General features: G+C 40.7%; 1 protein-coding gene across 4 annotated transcripts in view; it reads left to right on the top strand.

Annotated features, from left to right (window-relative positions):
• The window catches only part of SHISAL1 (shisa like 1), a 90,736-nt gene that overhangs the window by 58,855 nt on the left and 13,279 nt on the right, over positions 1-18,602 (top strand). For 3 of the 4 annotated variants that reach the window (XM_088055830.1, XM_088055829.1, XM_088055827.1), the window contains exon 5: positions 2,188-2,694. The exons of the other annotated variant lie outside the window; for it this stretch is intronic. In XM_088055830.1, coding sequence (XP_087911956.1) covers positions 2,188-2,203 — 16 coding nt within the window. In that variant the 3' untranslated portion in view covers positions 2,204-2,694. Of the gene's footprint in view, positions 1-2,187; positions 2,695-18,602 lie in introns of those variants that run through there. 4 annotated transcript variants of the gene reach the window in all.

The raw sequence follows: 18,602 nt of genomic DNA, 5'->3' as shown, positions 1-18,602 counted from the left end.
TCAGTGATACAGGAGGTTGCTTGGCACTGGAGCCAGTGTTGGATGTATCCAGTGCCGATCAGACTTAAGCACCATTCCAGCAGGGCTTGCTCAAGCAGAAGAATCTGAGGCTGCTACTTAAGAGAGCGAATTTCTTGTGCTTTGTTGTGAACATACTTCTTTTCACTTCCTCTTTCCTTTTTCTTTCCCCTAATTCTTCCAGCTTTTTTGCACATTGATTTCCCAGTCTCCAGTTAAAATCGCCATGTATGTTAAGAACTATATTTGTAGTACAGTTATGGTATCCTGGCTTAATATGCATGTGTACATGTACAAAAATGACTGCATCTCTAAATTTATATACCGCTTTAGTCTGCTCTAACATTATAAATTGAAACCATTCAATTTTTTTGAAGGCTTGATTCCTGGCCACCTGTCACAACTGACTCATGTTGTTCTGTTTCTTTGCATTTCCCAAAGCATTAAGAGGGCAATGTATGTTAGGATCAGGTGAGCACATCACATATGCTCCTTGTCCTGTGTTGGCTGGAGATGAGCATTCATACATCACTCCAGTAACCCTCACTTCTTCCCCAGTGAGCTGTTTGTGCTCCCCTCAGCTCCCTTGAAATTGTTCCCTTTTTCCCCCCTGGTCCTTCCCTTGTTCAGTGGAAGAAATAGAGGCTTCCCTATCAAACCCCTATTTATCCCCTGTATTTCAGCATGTAAAACACTACATGAGCTTCCATATTTTCATTCTTGTAACCTGCAACTTTCTGAACTCTGAGCCCATGGACCAAGAGCACAGATGCTTCAGTCTGTGTTGGATACAGAAAAAATAGCAATAGGCACTGGTGATTACAGGCAAGATGTTTAGCATGCAAAAGAGGATTTTGAGTAAACAGCTCCCTCAGAAAATGACAGATTTGTGTACTACAGCAATTGCTAAAACAGTGGAGAGTGGGTTGCCTGGCTATTTATTTCTCTGTTAGATAATCTGCAGGTTATATAGATGAAAATATGATAATTTTGCCCTACAGAAATTAAGCTTAGTTTCAGAGTCTAATTTTCTGCTGCAGTCTATATTTGATGAATGACCTCAGTACTGTCTTCTCAAAATGTAACCATACTACCAGTGAAGAAGTGAACACTAATGGAATTTATAATTTCCACCCCCATTTTCAAAACTACTGAGTCTACTAAAAGACCGGTTTTAAATTTTCTACCTGAATTTCCATTATTCTAGATTATGACACCTGCTTTGGTAATACACCAGATTTCCAGTCTAAAAAAATCAACTTGTTTATGTTGCCATTTTAATGTGTCCCAAATTTATCCCAGCTTTTCTATCTGTAGGGAAAATAAACATTTTTCTTTAGCACCTCACAAACACACTAGGTATATGTGTGTGTGTGTATGTGTGTGTGTATATATATATATATACACATGATATCATACCATAAGAATGGTTCCTGTGTACAGATGAGCATTCTGAAAATGCAGAATAGATCTTCTAATCCTGACAGGTATGAATATACCCCTAGGCATAAAAAACTTAAATACTGTTAAAAATATTTTCCAAACCAGTTTTCAAATTTTTATGATGACAGATGTTGTTGAAGTTAACTTCCTGTACTACATTCATCTGAGCACAGCTAAAAATATGCCCATTCTAGAAGATACTACATGATGAAAATAAGAAAGTGATTCTTGCAAATCCCTTGAGTACTGCAGAGAATGGGCAAGTTGCCACAAGAAGGATGTCAGGATTAACCTGTAGTTTGTAAAGCAGTTTTTAGATTTTCCTGGATTAGAAAAATTATGTAACTGGATTTTATTTCAGCATTTCTTTCCTTGCCTGGTTTAAGTGCTATGAATTGGCAGTGAATTGGGTATGTCAGAAGGAAAAATCAAGCAGGCAATAGTATAAAGCGGGTAGAACCATCCCTATGATGTTTAAACATTTTGTCACTGTGGGTCACTTTGTTGTTTACTTGAGACAAAGAGAACCATGTATAGCCATAATATTATTATAAATAAAGAGGTCTGGAATCCATTAGGCAAGCTGCTGGCTACTCTTGCAGTGTCATGTGAGGATAGGAAAGAAAATCATTAATCTCAGGAGCATCCAACCCCATTTGGACTAATGTTGCTTCATCCTGTAGTGTGTGGATTTTGCAGCCCAACTAATGCTGATTTCTTCTTTAGTATGAAAAGCATCTGAGGGCTGTCCAAGGCCTGTGTGGGCTGAAGGTCACGGTGGATGCACCTTCTGCAAGCCCAGCACCATCACAGCCTGCCAGTGACTGAGCTCACACAGCGGTGGTTTCTCTCGGGGTGCTTCCTGCAGGTCACGAGCTGGGCCCTTGCACACTCCCTGGCCTGAGGGAGAACCTGCCGTCTGGTTACCTGAGCAAGCTTTTACAGCGGGAGATGGAACCACAGCAAGCAAATTATTTCTACTTCTCACCAAAGTAAAAGCCAGGGAAGTGATAAAATGAAATATTGCCAGTTGGGGAATCAAAATCCTGACTGCTGAAACAACCTGTTCTCACAACTGTGGGAATATTGTTAATTAACAGTAATTAAAATGGTCAGACTAAACAGGAACCAGGGCAGCCTGGCAGAGTTCCTCCATGTCCTCCATGGCTGTATTGTGTTCTGGATGTGGGAGGGAGACCTAATCCCTGAGCCTTGCTCTGCTGATGTTAAACTTCTCACCTCCATCAAGGATGCAAATCACAGGGAATAAATACTGCCTTGAAGTCCAAGATTTGCTTCTGTGTTCCTTGCCTTTCTGCACAACAGTAGGCAGAGGCACTGTCTGTGATCACACATGTGCTCCATGACTCTCAGTTTCAGAAACCTGCTGCTTGTCTAGAATCAGGAAAGGTAGCAGCCCAGCAGGGTTAGCCCATGTTATTTCCTTGACACAGCTGGAGTGGATTAGGCAAAGGCAAGTCTATTTTACTTTCCCTTATTAAAGGCTGGAATCAGCTTGTGCTGTGAATTCCTCTGGGGCACTTTGTCTTTCGGACAACAAATAGAATAGTTTCTAGCCTGCTGCTATTCACCTTCTACTTGACACCTCTTTAGATGACTACCAAAGCAGCAGAGAGAATAAAGCCTATAAAGATACTGGCAGAGTTTAGGAGCCAGCAGGTAACTGAGCATGTCCACAGCAACTGAACAAAAACCACCCAAACATTTGCTAGTGGCTAAAAAGACCATGTAAAAGAATTTGCTTTGATACCAAATTTTGAAACAAAATATCGACTATCACTGAAGTGCTTCCTTCAGTGACTTGTAAGAGCTACAATCTTGCCTGTGTCATGGGATACTGGTGCTGCAGTTGGTCACTGTGCACACAGTCCACTAAAATCATGAGCCATTGTGGTGACAGGGGAGTTCATGCAGAGGCTGCTCTTGATACAAGTTATTTGCAGTAAGCAAGGGGAAAAAAAGCTGCCTCCTTCCATTTTAAGTAAATAATATCTCAACTTTATATTTGCAGAATTATTTCACTGAACAGGAATAGGATGTTTTAAAGATGCTGTTTTAAAGATGCAGAATCTTGCATCATAGGGCCAAGCATAGTTGTTATTTAGAACCCTGACCTAGACTTTTATGTTAGACTAAATATGGCAAGTCAGAGCACCAGTAGTTTGTATTTTTAAAAAAGATGAAAAGAAACAAAATTGAATACTTACACTGTACTTTCTTGGAAGAGCTGTCTGGGACTTGACATCACCTGAAAAATCTGTTTGGTTACAAAGATTAGGTGTGTGAGGCTACATCTACCATTATCTGTGGCCCTCCAATACCTTTGGAATATATTGGGTTAGAATAACAGATACTGCTGAAGGTATTTCCTTCTAAATATTCTTACCTTGCTTGCTGGGAACTTCATAACTGTAAAAATAGAAATTAGCTCTACCCCAGCACAAACCAGCACATCAGGGCAGGAAACCACCACAAACATACATCAGGCTTGGAACAAAGCACCTCAAAATCTGCAGTGCTCCAAGTCTTGTTTGCTTGCCTCAATACAACATACAAAAAATTGAGAGATTTTGGTTCTATCATTTTCATTTAAATAATTCAAGTTACTGAGTGCCCACTTCCTTTCTTCTTTGTGTTTAGAAATTGACTATTAGCATGTGAAGTTAAGCCAGTATGCAAGGCTTTTGTCCAGTTCAATCTAAATCTTTGTGTATATATGCACAAACTGCATCTTTTGTTGATACATATGTAGTACACATTGTTCATTTCATGCTATATTCTCCTTTTCCTTTGGCTCTGCAAATTATACACCCTGTATTGATTTCTCTACATTCTTAACTTCAGATTCATGGCCTGTGGGCTGATTGATATTCCCTATTTCAGCTGTTTCTCAGCCTTTTCATTGAGTTGGGACTGTTGCATTCATTAGCTTTAAGAAAATCTTCCTTTTAAAGAGACTATACAGTTGAAGCAATTTAATATGAATTGTGAGAAAATAGTAATTAGGCCAAAAGTGAGTGGTTAAAAGGCTGAGTACTATTGCTGAATGAAATAAAATTGCTGAGAAATGAAATCTAGTAAAATTACTGGAAACCAGATCTGAACATCTTCCATATTTAAATATTCTCATCTATTCAGAACAGAATTGTTTGCAGTGAGATCATTACCTCATCTCCATGATGCAGATATGGAATGACCGTACTGAAGTAGCAGATAGCAGCATAAAATTTATGTGAAATCAGAACACTTCAATTAAGCCCACAATTTCACTGCTAATGTCACAACACTGTAGCATCACAAGGAAGGAGTTTGACATCCCAAACTGTATCAACCAATTTCATCTCCTCTGTCACAACAGAAACTTTAAAAGACTCTATAAATATTTTGGTAGTTACAGAAGTCCTACCCCGGCATCCTCTTAGGTGCCAGATGCTCAATAGTAATTGAGTAATGTTTTACACATTTTAAATATGCACAGAAAAATAAAAGAATGTCCTCACTTGAGTTCTGAAGTATGAGAGAGAAACTTTAGCATTAGCCAAAGATATTTCCAGGGGTAGAAAGAATAAAAGGGGAGGTGTTGAGGAGCTGGAGCTAATGATCTAAACAGACAATCCTTACTTTATGCAAAGTGGCAACAGGATTTCTAAGTAGGAGATTTAGTGTAATTCATAGTTCGGAACTGAAAGAAAGCATTTTTCAAAAATCAAAAAAAATATAGACCAGATATTGCCCATCTTCAGTAGTTTATGCCCCAGAGAACTACTTAAAATACCTGTAGAACAGCTATCTATGTAGACTTGGTGCTTTTAACAGAAGTGAGAAGGAAGAAGAAAAATCAAAATAAGAATCTTTGAATTAAGATGCCATTGCTTTCACCTTGGAAAATGAACTCCCAACATATATTTTGGATGCTGAAAAACAAGTAATTCCCTAAACTCAAGAAGGAACAAGCAGGTAATAGAGCTGAAGATCCTATGCTGACCTATTTCTTATTCTCAGTTATTATTAAACAAAAAGCCATGTGTCATAAATAATCCTTTGATGGGGTAGCAGAAGATTTTTTTAAGTAAGCTAAAATTTCTGTGTGAAATGATGGCATATTATGGGATACCAGGCATTAATTAAATCATCAGAAACATGTGATAATGCTGAAGGCAGGACTGTTAATGATAACAATGTCAGACAATGTTATCATTGTTATCATTGTCAATGTCAGACAATTATTTTCAGTGAAAGCTGAGGTCAGGAATCTACCACATCATTACTTTTATTGTCCCTGTCCCCTGATGAGATCATGATGAAAACAACCACAGTAGTCATTTCATCAGAGAAGCGCTAAAACGTGTGTGTATGGCCTTGGTTTTATAATGATTTTTCACTGAACAACTCAAGAATAGCCCAAAAATTACACACAGTTTTTCATTATTAGCAAGATACCAGATATAGCTTGGCTGTTAAAAGTCTCAAAAGCAAAACAGATCATGAAGCATTGAAATCTGCGTCATTTTACTCTTCATTGAGACATGAGAGTATGCTGATGTCAATCAGCAAACAATTTTCAGGAACTTAAAAGGTTTTGGGGAAGTTACATGACCAACACTGTCACAAATAAATATGCACAGACTCTACAATTCACTGCAGAAAAAAGCCATACCTCTGAGGACAGTTTGAAATCCACATAGAAAGTTTCTTGGAAATTAGCAACACTGAGGAGATAAAACCAGCTTAAGACATGAAATGGCAGGAATATGACATGTCACTGGAACACAGTTAGAAACGCTGCTAATGTTAGTGCAACATCAGGTGACAACATGATCCCAAGACAGAACAAGTGAGGCACATTGCTTCAAACAACTTGGAAATTAGTTTAATCAGCACAACATGTTGTAGCCTGCACAGAGCAGCAGGAGAGGAGTAATTGGTTGGAACTATTGGCTGGAATTATGATGGCACCCATCATAATATACAGGAAGGTAAAAAAAGACATGTAAAAAGTAGTTATGTGGAATTAAGCTACCTCACTTCCCAATAGGAAGTGTTTCTATGGTAGTGGGGAGCCTTTACATAGGCTCCACAGAATCTCAGAGGTGGAATGACTGGGGACACAGAACTGTTCACAGTAAATGTTAAAGGCAGCGATGGAAAGGTGTTTACACAGTGGTTCACAGCAGAAAAATAACTGTGGGGCTCCGATCTGGAAGGGAACAAGCTCCACCCACAATTTTCCCTCCTGAAGAAGTGGTGCTCTGGTACACCATGGAGGAGTTTATGCACAAAGGAGTCATCCTAGTTAGGGAAATTGTGTGTATTAACAAGCTGATCTATCAAGCTGAGCATATCCTTGAGCTGAGTTCTGCTGAGCACATGGCACACGGGCTGTCTCTGTCTGCTGGAAATCACAGCTATCACATGGAACTGCAGTGAGCTTCATCAGGAATTACAGTAAATTAATCAAACAGTCATTAACTATATTCTTTGTTGATTAGTGATACAGATTTTAGTCAGTCATGCAGAGGAGGGAGGCAGAGTAATTTTCTGTTGCATTCACAGTCTGTGGAAAGTGGTGAGTCACAGGGAGCTGCAGAACCCAGCACCTGCTACCTGCTCATCGCCAGCACAGCTTCGCCAAAAACGTTCTGAAGAAATTGTGACTGGAGGGCAGCCAGAGATCAGCCTTTCACTCACCAAAAACCTCCCAAATGTTTCTCATGCTGCTGAAGTCAACAGCAGCCAGAAGAACACCTGCCTGATTTGCATTTTAAGACATTTTAAAGAAAATTACATGATGAACTGAGAGGTTACTCCATAATATTTTTTTAATATTCACTGAAACCTCTCAGAGCATAACAAAAATAGGCATCCCAATTAAAAAGAACCCCAGTGATTGCATGAACAACAAAAAGAAGACAAAATGGGGATGTGTTTTTGTGGGTGTGTTAAAAATATTACCCTAATTGGGATGCTATTAAAAAAATAAATAAAAAAAAGAAGATTGGTTCAGCCTCAGAGGTTGACTCTTCCTGTCTTTTCCTTGGCAATACATAAAGCAAAAGTAGAACTACCTGAAGCAGTCCAGCAATCATACTTGGATGCGGGGGGCAGGTTTTGAAGGAGTTAGGGAAAAGTGAGATACTAGGAAAAAACCCACCTTGTTAAGCATTAGGATGGTGAGGAATAATCCCCATCATCCCATTCTGAGCCCTAAATCTTCCAGTGTTCGTTACACTAATAAATTCCACCTGTGAGGGCAACAGCTGCCTCAGTTAATTTTTTTCCCTTTATTCTAGTTAAATAAGTGCAAACATGGTCTGGAATGTTTAAAAAAAATAGTAAAAATGAGCTAGGGGATTGTCTGGCTTTATCTTTCTCAGAGGCTACTGTCTGTAGCTGGAATTGGTGCTGTTGTTACTGTAGGAGTCTGTGAGTCCTTAGTAGGTTGTGGTGTTTGTCCACACAGTGCTTGGGTGAGCCAGCCATCTCCTGCTGCTTCCATTGGACAGAGGAAAGGGAAAACTTGTCTGGGTACTGAGGGCCATGAAAACATTTGGCAAGGTTGCCGTTGGTCTAATTCGTGTAAAATTTTGTACTGGGTTGGGTAAGAGTACAACTCCCTCTCCAGTGCTCTGCTGCAGGCACTGCTGATAGAGAATATCCTAGAACTATTTGAAACACACAGTGGTACAGCAGGTAACTCCCCACCATCAGTTTCCCATACAGTAGGATGCCTAAACAAGCAAACGGAATTCTGGAGCACATGGAGAGGAGATACCAGTTAGGGAACTGTTGTCTCACGAGTAGTAAGAGATTGCTAGAGTGAAACACCACTTTCCCTAGGACCTGCAGCAGGAAAAGTCCTAGTGACAGGTGGGAAAGCATTCAGGAAGAGCTGCAGAGCTTACCTGACTTCCAGAAAGTTTGTCAGACTAAGGAGTTTAAGAAGCTCAAGGCTAAAGGAACATTAAAAGGCAATTTGAGTTTGGTCTGCAAATTCTTCATGGCAAGGAAATTTCAGATAGTACAGGACTGTACAAAGACAGAAAAATATCCAATACCTAGAAGATCTAATTATAAAAATCTTTACTGGTGATAAAGAGCAGGATTAAACTCAGTCAATTTAGCCATCAAAAGTCCTGTATCTATTAGTTATCATCACTAACACATTGAAAGAAGCATTTCCAGGGGGTTATTTATTCCATCTATCTTAAGATGGATGAAATTGCTTGGAAGTCTGGCTTGATTAATTTTTTTGACATTATGCTGGAAGATGAATTTATAGAAGTCATTTACCCAGATGAAATTTGCCAGTGGGACTCATCTCCTCCAAATGTGCATTTCTTTTAAAGTTGGCAGTTGATCAAGGAAATGTCTTGAGATGCAGCAGAACACCCCTTACTTCTGATTTTAAGATTGGCAAGGGAGCCTGTGGAGCTTAAGCAACAGTGGGAAGAATGGGAAGCTAGGTTTGCACAGCTGGCCAAACTGAAGATCCTAAGAGAACAGCTCTTCAAAAATCTGATTTTTCTGGGGAATGGGTGAGGCTGCAGAAGATTCATACCAACATCAATCTTCTTAGAATCATTAGGCTGGAAAAGATCCTTAAGGTCATAGAGTCCAACCATTCCACCAGCACTGTCAACCCAAGTCCCCAAGTGCCACATCCACACAGCTTTGAAATCCCTCCAGGGATGGGAACTTCACCATTGCCCTGGGTAGCCTCTGCTAGTGCTTGACAGCTCTTTCAGTGAAGAAATTTCTCCTAATATCCAAGCTAAACCTCCCCTGGTGCCAATTGAGGCTATTTCCTCTTACCTAATCACTTGTTATCTGGTAGAAGAAACGACCTCCACCTGTTTTCAGCCTCTTTCCAGATAGTAGTAAAGAGCAACGAGGTCCCGTACGAGCCTTTTTTACTCCAGGCTGAGCTGCCCCGGCTCCCTCAGCCCTTCCTGCTGCTCCAGCCCCTCAATGTCTCCCTTGCAAATGCTCAGAGCTGCCCCAGGATCTGAGGTGTGGCCCCAGCACAGGGACAGTCACTGCCCTGGCCCTGCTGCCACACCACGGCTGGCACAGCCCAGGTGCCTTTGGCCTCTTGCCCTGCTGGGCTCCTGTCCAGCTGCTGTCCCCAGCACCCCCAGGGCCTTTCCCAGCTTTCCAGCCCCTCTGCCCCAGCCTCAAGCTGCAAGGGTGACCAAGCATCACATTTTCCCAGCATGGCAAGCTCATCATGCTCACTGAGCAGTCAGGAAACACAAACCAACAGCTGCACATCAAAACACACACCATGCTTTTCTCAAGTTATGTCACCCTCTGCCATTCAGGACTGCAGGGGACAAACATGTGGCCTTCTTTCCCCACCTCTTCCAATATATGCCTGATTATGCAGCTGCTGCATAATAGCTGCTGATGCTAGTGGGACTGTGCAGTGATGGCTTAATCGCTTTAGAGAATGGGAATCTCTGGGCAAAGCTTCATCCCAGCACCACCTGCCAAGTCCTCATCTCTCAGGTTCTGTAAGCTCAGAGAGCCAGTGGTGGTAGCAGCACTGAAGAGGTGAAAATTATTTTTGCATGTAAAAGGCAAAAATAACTTTTTCAAACTTTGCATATGGAAGTACTGTGAGATTATAGTGGACGTGAGAGCATCCAGCAATGGGATCTGTTACAGTGTGTGCATGTAAAAGCTGTGGTGGAATTAATCATCCTGAATTCTTACAGCCTTTCTGTTTCTCATCTAATGTAAAGGTGTACACATGATAGCTGCAGTTATTACTGGGCAGCTCTAGGAAGCTTAAATTTCTTGTCATAAAAAAATGAGCACACAATAGATCCACAATATGAAATGTGTACACAGATTTTAAAAAAAAAAAGCCAAATAATGAAAAGTACAATAAAACAAAACAAGAATAGCCCACCAGCTGGCAGTCACAATGGTGCACAACAAAAAATCTCCATGCTTCGTAAATTATCATTCAAACCATGCCATACCAAGTGGAATTCCTCAGTCCTGTGACACTAACCAAGCACTGTTTTTCTTTCTCCGTGACTCAAGAAATGCTGCTCTGCAGGGCTCATACACTGTTACTGAGCCATGCAAAATGTTCCTGTTGCAGCCAAAGGACATTCTATGGCCCAGCATACCCATATCTAGATGCAGCTGTGAGACAATTTAAAAATAATAAACCAGTCACAGTTCCAGTGCTGGCGTCAAAACACGTTTCTGTGTAAAACCAGCCATACAGCTCAGATAACCACAGAAGAGAAATTGTTTTCTTGCCTTTTGCACTCTGCTAAAATTGCCCAGGGTCCTTGGCCTCTTCTCTTTCCACATCACAGCGCACCTCAATTTCTCCTATCACTTCTTTACATGGGAAAGGCGGGGAGGAAAGAGGGAAGAAGCATTTCTGCATAAAATTGTATTTCTAACATCGCTTCCAGTATGTAGTGCTGTAACCAATGATGGTCATTTGGGTGTTGCCCTTCTGCTCCTAACTGCAAAGAAATAAAGTTAAAAATTATTCATTGCTTGGATGATTATGTGCAAGGAAACATACACTGGATCTACAACAGGAAGCCAAACAGGAACCAGAATAAATTTCAAAGGCTTTACTCATTTTGATTTTAGCTGTTGATACTTTTGTTAATGTTAAAAAGCTGTTCTGTGTTGTTTTTTGAAGTGTCTTCAGAAACTTATTTTAAAAGAAACAGTTTAAATTTTCCTGCCGCTAGAAAAGCCATACAAATTTGGTTGTGAAAAGAAAAATATACACAGAAGGAACAGTTGCAGGAAACATGACTGGTTCCATCCTACAATGAAAGCTCTCAACACAGTAATTAGTACATATTTTCTCTTTACCTCTGACTCAGAGGACTAGCCCTCTTAATACTGAAAAGTGAGAGCAGAAAATAAAGCTCTTGGTAAAAGAAATAACTACTTTAAAAAATACTTTTTCTCACATGTCATTAATGTGCATTTTATTTCCAGAAATGACAGAATCTCCTGTATTGTGCAGAGGTAAATAAAAAAGTTAATTTAACTTGGAGCAAATACCCACCTCTGGGCTGAACCACGGGTTTGGTGCTCAACACTCAAGTGCTGAAACTGATTCCTCCCTCCTAAATAGATGGTTGTGCAGCTGGAGCAATTTGAGCCTCTGGTGAGGCATAGAGAAGCAGCACATGCATCTTGTCTCAGAAGATTGTTCTGAGAGCAGTTCCAGTACCCAGGGGGGCTCCCTGGTTGTTGGAAGCCAGCACAGGAATTGGGCACCTTCCTCCACTGTTCTGCCCCCCATCCCTGCAGCACCCACCCTCCCACCAGGGGAACAAGAGCCTGGAGTATTTCCTAGTGATCCAGCTGGGATCCAGTTCAAGCAATATACTCATTTAGTCTGCCTTGTAAACCAACATTACCACCTTCTTTCAGACAGAATCTAGGAGAAACTCTTGTCCTGCTTCTAACATAAGTTCCCTGAAATCTGAGTGGCTTTCAGTTTTCTTGACAGAGTTCTGTGGGCCTCAAAAGAAGTCCCTCAAAGCTCTGCCGATAGTACCAGAACACTCCAATCTAATGTTTGGCTGACCCCTTTTTCCTTGCAGCATGTTTCAGCAGTTCAATTTCCATGAAAGTGATTGGGGTTTAGCCCCTGTTAGACATCAGGACATAGTATGCAGCAATTTTAATAGATTGACTTTTGCTGATGCCAAGATGTTAGGGCAAAAAGAGCAGGTTATTCACGTGGCTGGCCAGAGCTGTTCTTTAGCTCAGTAGCTTATTTTTGAATTTTACACAGAAACAAAGCTACACCTATATAAAGAATTATATACAGAGATTATATACAGGAACTGTGGTTCAGATAAATAGATACATAAATAAATACATGTATTTCTTACATCTGGCCACATTTCTCCTCTACTCACTAACTTTTCCATTCAATTAATGCCAAGGGACAAACCACATTGTCCTGTATAACTGAGCTGTATTTACCCTCAGCTGTAACTTGCGAAGACTGTTACAACACTTAGAATCCCCATAAGTAAAGATACTCTGAGCTATACTGAGTATAGCTTCCACAGACAGCCTTTTAAATTATGCCCTTCATATATAAATAAATTGATTAAAAAAAATTAAAAGTTACCAGACTGCTCTATAAGTGCTCTTTCTGAATCAAGCCAATACTGTTAAACCAAAGTTTTGGTGTTTGTGAGTTTTTAAAAATCCCTGTCAGTATTTTCAGTGCATTAGGAGGCTGTGTAAGCAGGGAAAGGCAGTGTCCTAATAAGCTGCATCGTAAATCACATGCCAAGTTTTACTGCTTTTTTGTTGTTGTTTGTTTTGCTTTAACCTCACTTTCAATTTCTAGAGGATCTGTTAAATTCAAATTGTCAGTCATCATGAAAGGAGGCCTTATTCTCCTATCATATACCTGAATTTTAACACAAAAGGGCACACTCTTGTAAAGGCTCCTGTACTTTCCACTGTGCCCCCCTGGACCTAAGATAAATGGTTTGGCACTCCTGTATAAGAGCTCAGCACACCGGTAGAACATTTGAGTGTCTGAGGTATGTCAGAGCCACTCTAGGAACAGATTTTGAAAGCTGGTGACATCAGCTTTTGGGAAATTGGGATGAGCTGAAACCAGAGATAGCTTAGTCCTTACCAGTGATGCAGAAATATTCAAGTTCACAGATTTTTTAAGAGCTTTTACAGCAGTACCAAGAAAAAATTGAGGATCAAGCCCTTCTCCAGAGAGTGCCCATCTCTTACCCCACCCACAGGAATATGCAGCATCTTTTGGCATGTCATGAGCCTTAGGGATTCACCTTTCCTGCCACTGAGTTTGTGAGATGGGGAAAAAATCTAGGACGTCACATGCAGATGTAGTATAGGAATCTCCTTCTCTTTCCAGAGATATCTGTGTTTGAGGAAATACCTACAAGCCTTGGGTTTTCCATCAGAAGCTTTTAGGATGTTATAGGTCTGTTTTACGTGTTCATCAAATCTGGTCATGAATAAATGTGAGGGAAGAAGGTTTCTAAGCAGAACATGGAGACTCCAGAAACCCTTTCACTTTGTGATACTAGATTGTAAAACAGAGTCACATATATTTACATAGAAAATTGTATATTTGCATGTGGCAGTATGAAAGTGAAGACTGAAAGAAATTGGCCAGGAGACAAGACTCCCATTTGATGCCTTTATTAGGATTCAACTCTTGGGGTGGGGGGCCCGAGGGGTTGCTTGCACCATGGCCATTCTCACACTGGCAGCTCCAAGGAGGAGGCACAATTCAGCTTTGCAGCACACACTGCAGAGCTGGGGCTTCCATCCTCATGAGAGTAGCCAGGAGGCCTGTTGTTCTGGCTCGTTGTCTAGGGGGGGTCAGTCCTTTCCAGTCCTCTTAGGTCATGGTGATGCAGGAAGATGGTTTCTAAGCAGGCTTAGGTGATGCAGGGAGATGATCTTTCATCATAGCTTTCTAGAATATGTTTCCTTGTCCTTTTATTCCTCTGTTAGCTCGTTGTTTTGGTGTCTTGCATGCCTTAGTTTGCATATTACTTGGTTGCACAGCTTCCTGGGAGTTTCTTTGTTCTAGTGTGGCACAGCGTCCATGAGAGTTGCCTCCTTCTGTAGCATACCTTTCTAATGGGTTTTGTTAGTTTGATTTAGCCCCCATGGGAGCAGCTTTGTTACATAGTAGTGTCAGGAAAATTAATCCACAAACACTAGAGGTTTATGTCCAAAAAGGAAACAGAGGATTCCTTCTTCTTTATTCGAATAAAGGGAGAGGCCATGGGGCATTCCCCTGGGGTCTCTCAAATTTTTGGAGGGCGCAGCCTCCTTTTTATCCTAATTCCCAGCCGCTTGTCCCTTCTCCCTTTCCCCATAGGCTGAGGTACTTGAGAGGTACAGGCTTCCCGGAACGCCTAATACTTGCAATACCTTCCCCCACCTAGTGCATAATCCCTTCTTAATTCTTAACCTTTGTGGAATCCATGGTGCTCTTTAAGTGCCTCTTCCATATTTTAGTAGAATCCATCCCATTGTTTCTGTTGTCTCTCACTGATAGCTACACCTTATCAGCAGACCCACAGCTTGTTTGTAAAGACAAACCCATCATTCCTCTCAGTAGCAAGGAAGTAAGGGAAAGGGGTAGAGGAATGTCTCATAAGAACCTTTAAAACGCTTCAGAAACTGGTAAGTAATTAACATTACTAATAACCATCGGAGTAAACAAGGGGTACAAGGTTTACAAATGGGATAAGAACATTAACTGTACATAACTAAACACAGTATTTTAACCAGGGTGGATTTCTTGGGAGATTTTATTCATGACAAAGATGATGTTAAGAGAAATCTATACCAGTGCTGCACATTTTTATAATTCAGTTTTTGGGACCACTGGGGCTTCTCATTTCCTAAGTTAGGCTTGGGACTGTGGAGTTCCTGCACTGTCAGTTTCTTTTGGAACCTGTCTAAGGAGAAATGGAGTAGCTCTGCAGAGTTGCTTTCTGTTGACAGTAAAGGACCCTGAGGTGACTCTCTAGAAATGAACCCATCTTACCATTCTAGTGTCTGCAGTTAAGTGGGATGAAAACCCACTTGGAGTATCTCTGCCATTAAATTACACTGCACACAGCAATAAATCTCCTCTCCAAAGCAACTCACTTGGACCTTAAAGAAGCAGACCAAAAAAAAAAAATACTCTCTTGCCTCTAGCCCGTCTGTTTTTAAATGCCTTCCTTTATGACAGGAGTGCAATTAAAGCTATTTGGTCACTCCAGTTACATGAAAAAGATGTGAAAATGAGTCTCAAGTGGAATAATAAGTCTTCAGTCCCTCACATGATACCCACATTCAGCTTGGCATTATGATGCCTTGGGATCTTGAAAAAACTTGAAAGCAGCTCACAGTGTTTATATAGAAAAACCAGGGTTGGAGATTTTTTGTGAATCACACAAAGAAATTTTGGTTCAGGTGTATCCGCTGTTGAAGACTGCCACATATTAGCAGGAAAATTCATCAACAATCAACCAGATGAATTTCAGCCTCAAGTGACACATCTTATTCAGGCAGCCTGGCAGTTACATGAGGGTTTCATAAATATATGGAGAATTAGTAAGTCAAATTTTCAGTTGTAATTGGCCATCCACTCTTTTAAGACACTTTAGAAGGCCTGGGGTGTTCTGAGTATTTTTACTCAAATAATCTTAAGAGGAGGAAGAAAACACTTCAGATCACAAAAAGTCAAACTTCAGCTCCTCAGTGAGGAAAACACGGCTTTTCAGTGATCATCTTTCAATTTACGTCCTCAGACTTTCCTAGTTCCTCCATTTAAAACTTGTAAATCAAAGCTTGAATGCTTCAGATTTCCATTTAAAATAAAAACAAACCTCAGAAATTCTCCTGGTTGTTTTTGCTTTTCAGAACAGTGTTCAGGAGTATCAACAATTCAGGAACTACCAAATGAAAAACACTGCTACTAATTGAAAAATACTTGACTTTCAGGAGCATAGAATTACTTCAGAAACCTTATTTACAGTAAGTAATGTTTATTTATGTTAGCAACCCAATTGGTTTCACATCACTGCAAGTGAGTATTGTAAAATACGGCCATTAGTAAGAAAATAGAGAAAATTGTATCCTGTGTGGTTTCATTCCTCTCCCACCCAACCCAGCTGATAGGACAAAAGATGTATTTAATTTGTACAGTTATGGATATTCCAGAGACTCTACAGGAAACCAGTTTTCCCTCTTAGCTTTGGTCTGTTGGCCAGGCAGCCATATTAATAACAAAAGTTAAGCCAGCTGCTGTTTTAACACCAACAGTTCAGGGGAAGGAGCTGGAGGAGGCCAGTTCTTGTCTGCTCTCCAGGTTCACTCCAAGTGCCAAATCTCCTCCTGCATGCATTTGTAGGACAGGCCTTAGATCCAAGCAGATCCTAAGCCCTTCTTCCCAAAAGAGCAGCCAAATTATTTGGTAGAGTGACCACAGTGCTGTGCCAAAACCTGGCTGATCAAAATCAGTTCCTGAGTGGTTGAAATTTGTTTCCAAGCTCTCTGGCTTCTAGATCACAGCACTGCCATACACATGAGTTTTGAGAGACCGCCAGTTTATTCACCAGCCTTCACAGAAGTGAACGTGAACACCGTTTATTTCTATCTTTAGCACACCTTTTATAGGGTTCTACAGGGTCCGCGGGCAGAGCAAGTTACTATTGGCTAACACACACAGGTTTACATTTTTTCTCCTACACACAAGGATATTGTTTTGCTTTACTCTCTCTTCTGCAGGAAGCTTTCAAGGACTTTAGCCTTTAATATCACGACTTATTTCAAAGACTGGTTTGTGCATACAGGCCTTAACTAATATTCCCCCTTTCTCTTTTTGCACAAACCAGGCTTTGGATGTGACTCTTTCTATACTCTTATGAAGACAAGATAACATACAACTTAGACTGTCATCCCCATTAACACTATAAGTGAAGTCCGTCCCCCTTCTAGCACAAGAGACCTCAACCATCCAGTGATGCCCCAGCTGGCAAACCAACTTCCAGTGGGGTCACTATCTTCTTTCAGGGCATGCAACCCATCCTGTAGCTGTTGTAGTTGTTTATGGATGGAAGCTGAATGATCAGTAAGATCATGCCTTCAAACTCCTCACAACCATGTCCTTGTACTAAGATCAAGAAATCAGTTGCAGCTCGATTCTGTAATACTGCGTGACATACACTACTCACATCGGCTGAAAGTTCACTTAACATTGTGGATGTTAAGTTCAATTCTTCCTTAGTCTAAGAAGCAAGCCTTTTTAGAGTTGCTAAGTTTTAATTCATTCAGGCTTCACTTTGACTGTTTGATGTTCTTCATTTTGCTAGCTGCATTCAGCAATTGGTGTAAGCTTGGGTGGAACAAAGTGAGTTTCCCAAGATAACAGGGTCTTCTATGTGGAATAGCAGGAATCTAATTCCATGCTCTATCTCCACAGATTAGGAATATGGAACTAGGTAATCACTTTGGTAATTGTCCTGTGAGATTGCACCGCGAATAAAGGCTTTACTTTCAGTGGTAGTAATGAGATCAGCTATAGGGTTGACTGCATCCCAGTGCCGCATTACTTTGTTAGAATGACTTTTTGTCGGGGGTTCAAACATTATCCATCCACCTGAGGTATTGGTGGAACTTAACAAATCTAATTCTTCTGAGGGTTGTATGGTAACATTAAGAACTTTGGTAATTTTTGCTTGCCAGCAGGGTTCAAGTTGTCTTAATGTGAAGCCAACAGTGTGACTGCACTCTTGCAACATTGCCAATCGATTCAGTCGAGTCTCGTTACCAACTAACCCTTTAAATGCTTGAGGATCCCATTCAGGGACTCCTATGAGACAGGTGTGAAAAGATCTCCAGGTGTGGCTAGGCTCAAACACATTGACCTTTGGCCAGTTCAGTGTGCCAAAGTGACCCATATGTTCTGTCGCTTTTGGATGTTAGTTAGCAGTTGGTCAGGACTATACACAGCACAATTACCATAAGAAGTTTGTTCCATGTAAATGACATCATACTTGCAAACTCACAGCTAAAACTTTAACGTTAAATGAACTTTCAAAGATGCTTACACTACCTCTTGGAGGGGGAATACTTATACTTTATACTGACATAACAATTACTACACAGGCTAAACTCTTTATCTTAAACTATTATCTAACTACCTTTAACACACGTGCTCTGGTATATATGTAGTCTAAGCGTGAAAGCAATTTGCTGAAAGGGTAAACACACAACTACAATTTGCTTTATATACAGTTGAATGGAGTCTCTACACTTCTTAGATCTTCTACAGAATTTCTCTAACACGATTCAGTCCTGGAGCGTTCACTGCTCCCGTGATGTCAGCTGGCAGCTGATCGGTGACTGAGGGCTTTGATGTTCAAGTTGTTCTTCAGATCCTTCTAAATCTTAAAACAAAGGATACCTGAAAAATTGATAGAGACACAACATCATAATAACAACATAAAAGTTCTGTTGGTAAACTCTCTGTTTACAACTGTGTCCTGACAGGTCCACTTCTGATCCATGTCTGGAGTACCAAGGCTGTATGGTGACTTCTCTGTTCACTGGAT

The sequence above is a fragment of the Pseudopodoces humilis genome, chromosome 5 (assembly GCF_049639895.1).
Source record: "Pseudopodoces humilis isolate 2021_Gansu_Grassland_sample_001 chromosome 5, ASM4963989v1, whole genome shotgun sequence".
In the NCBI taxonomy this organism is placed as follows: domain Eukaryota; kingdom Metazoa; phylum Chordata; class Aves; order Passeriformes; family Paridae; genus Pseudopodoces; species Pseudopodoces humilis.
The sequence above is the reverse complement of the archived record's forward strand: the minus strand, read 5'-3'. Positions and strand labels throughout refer to the sequence as shown.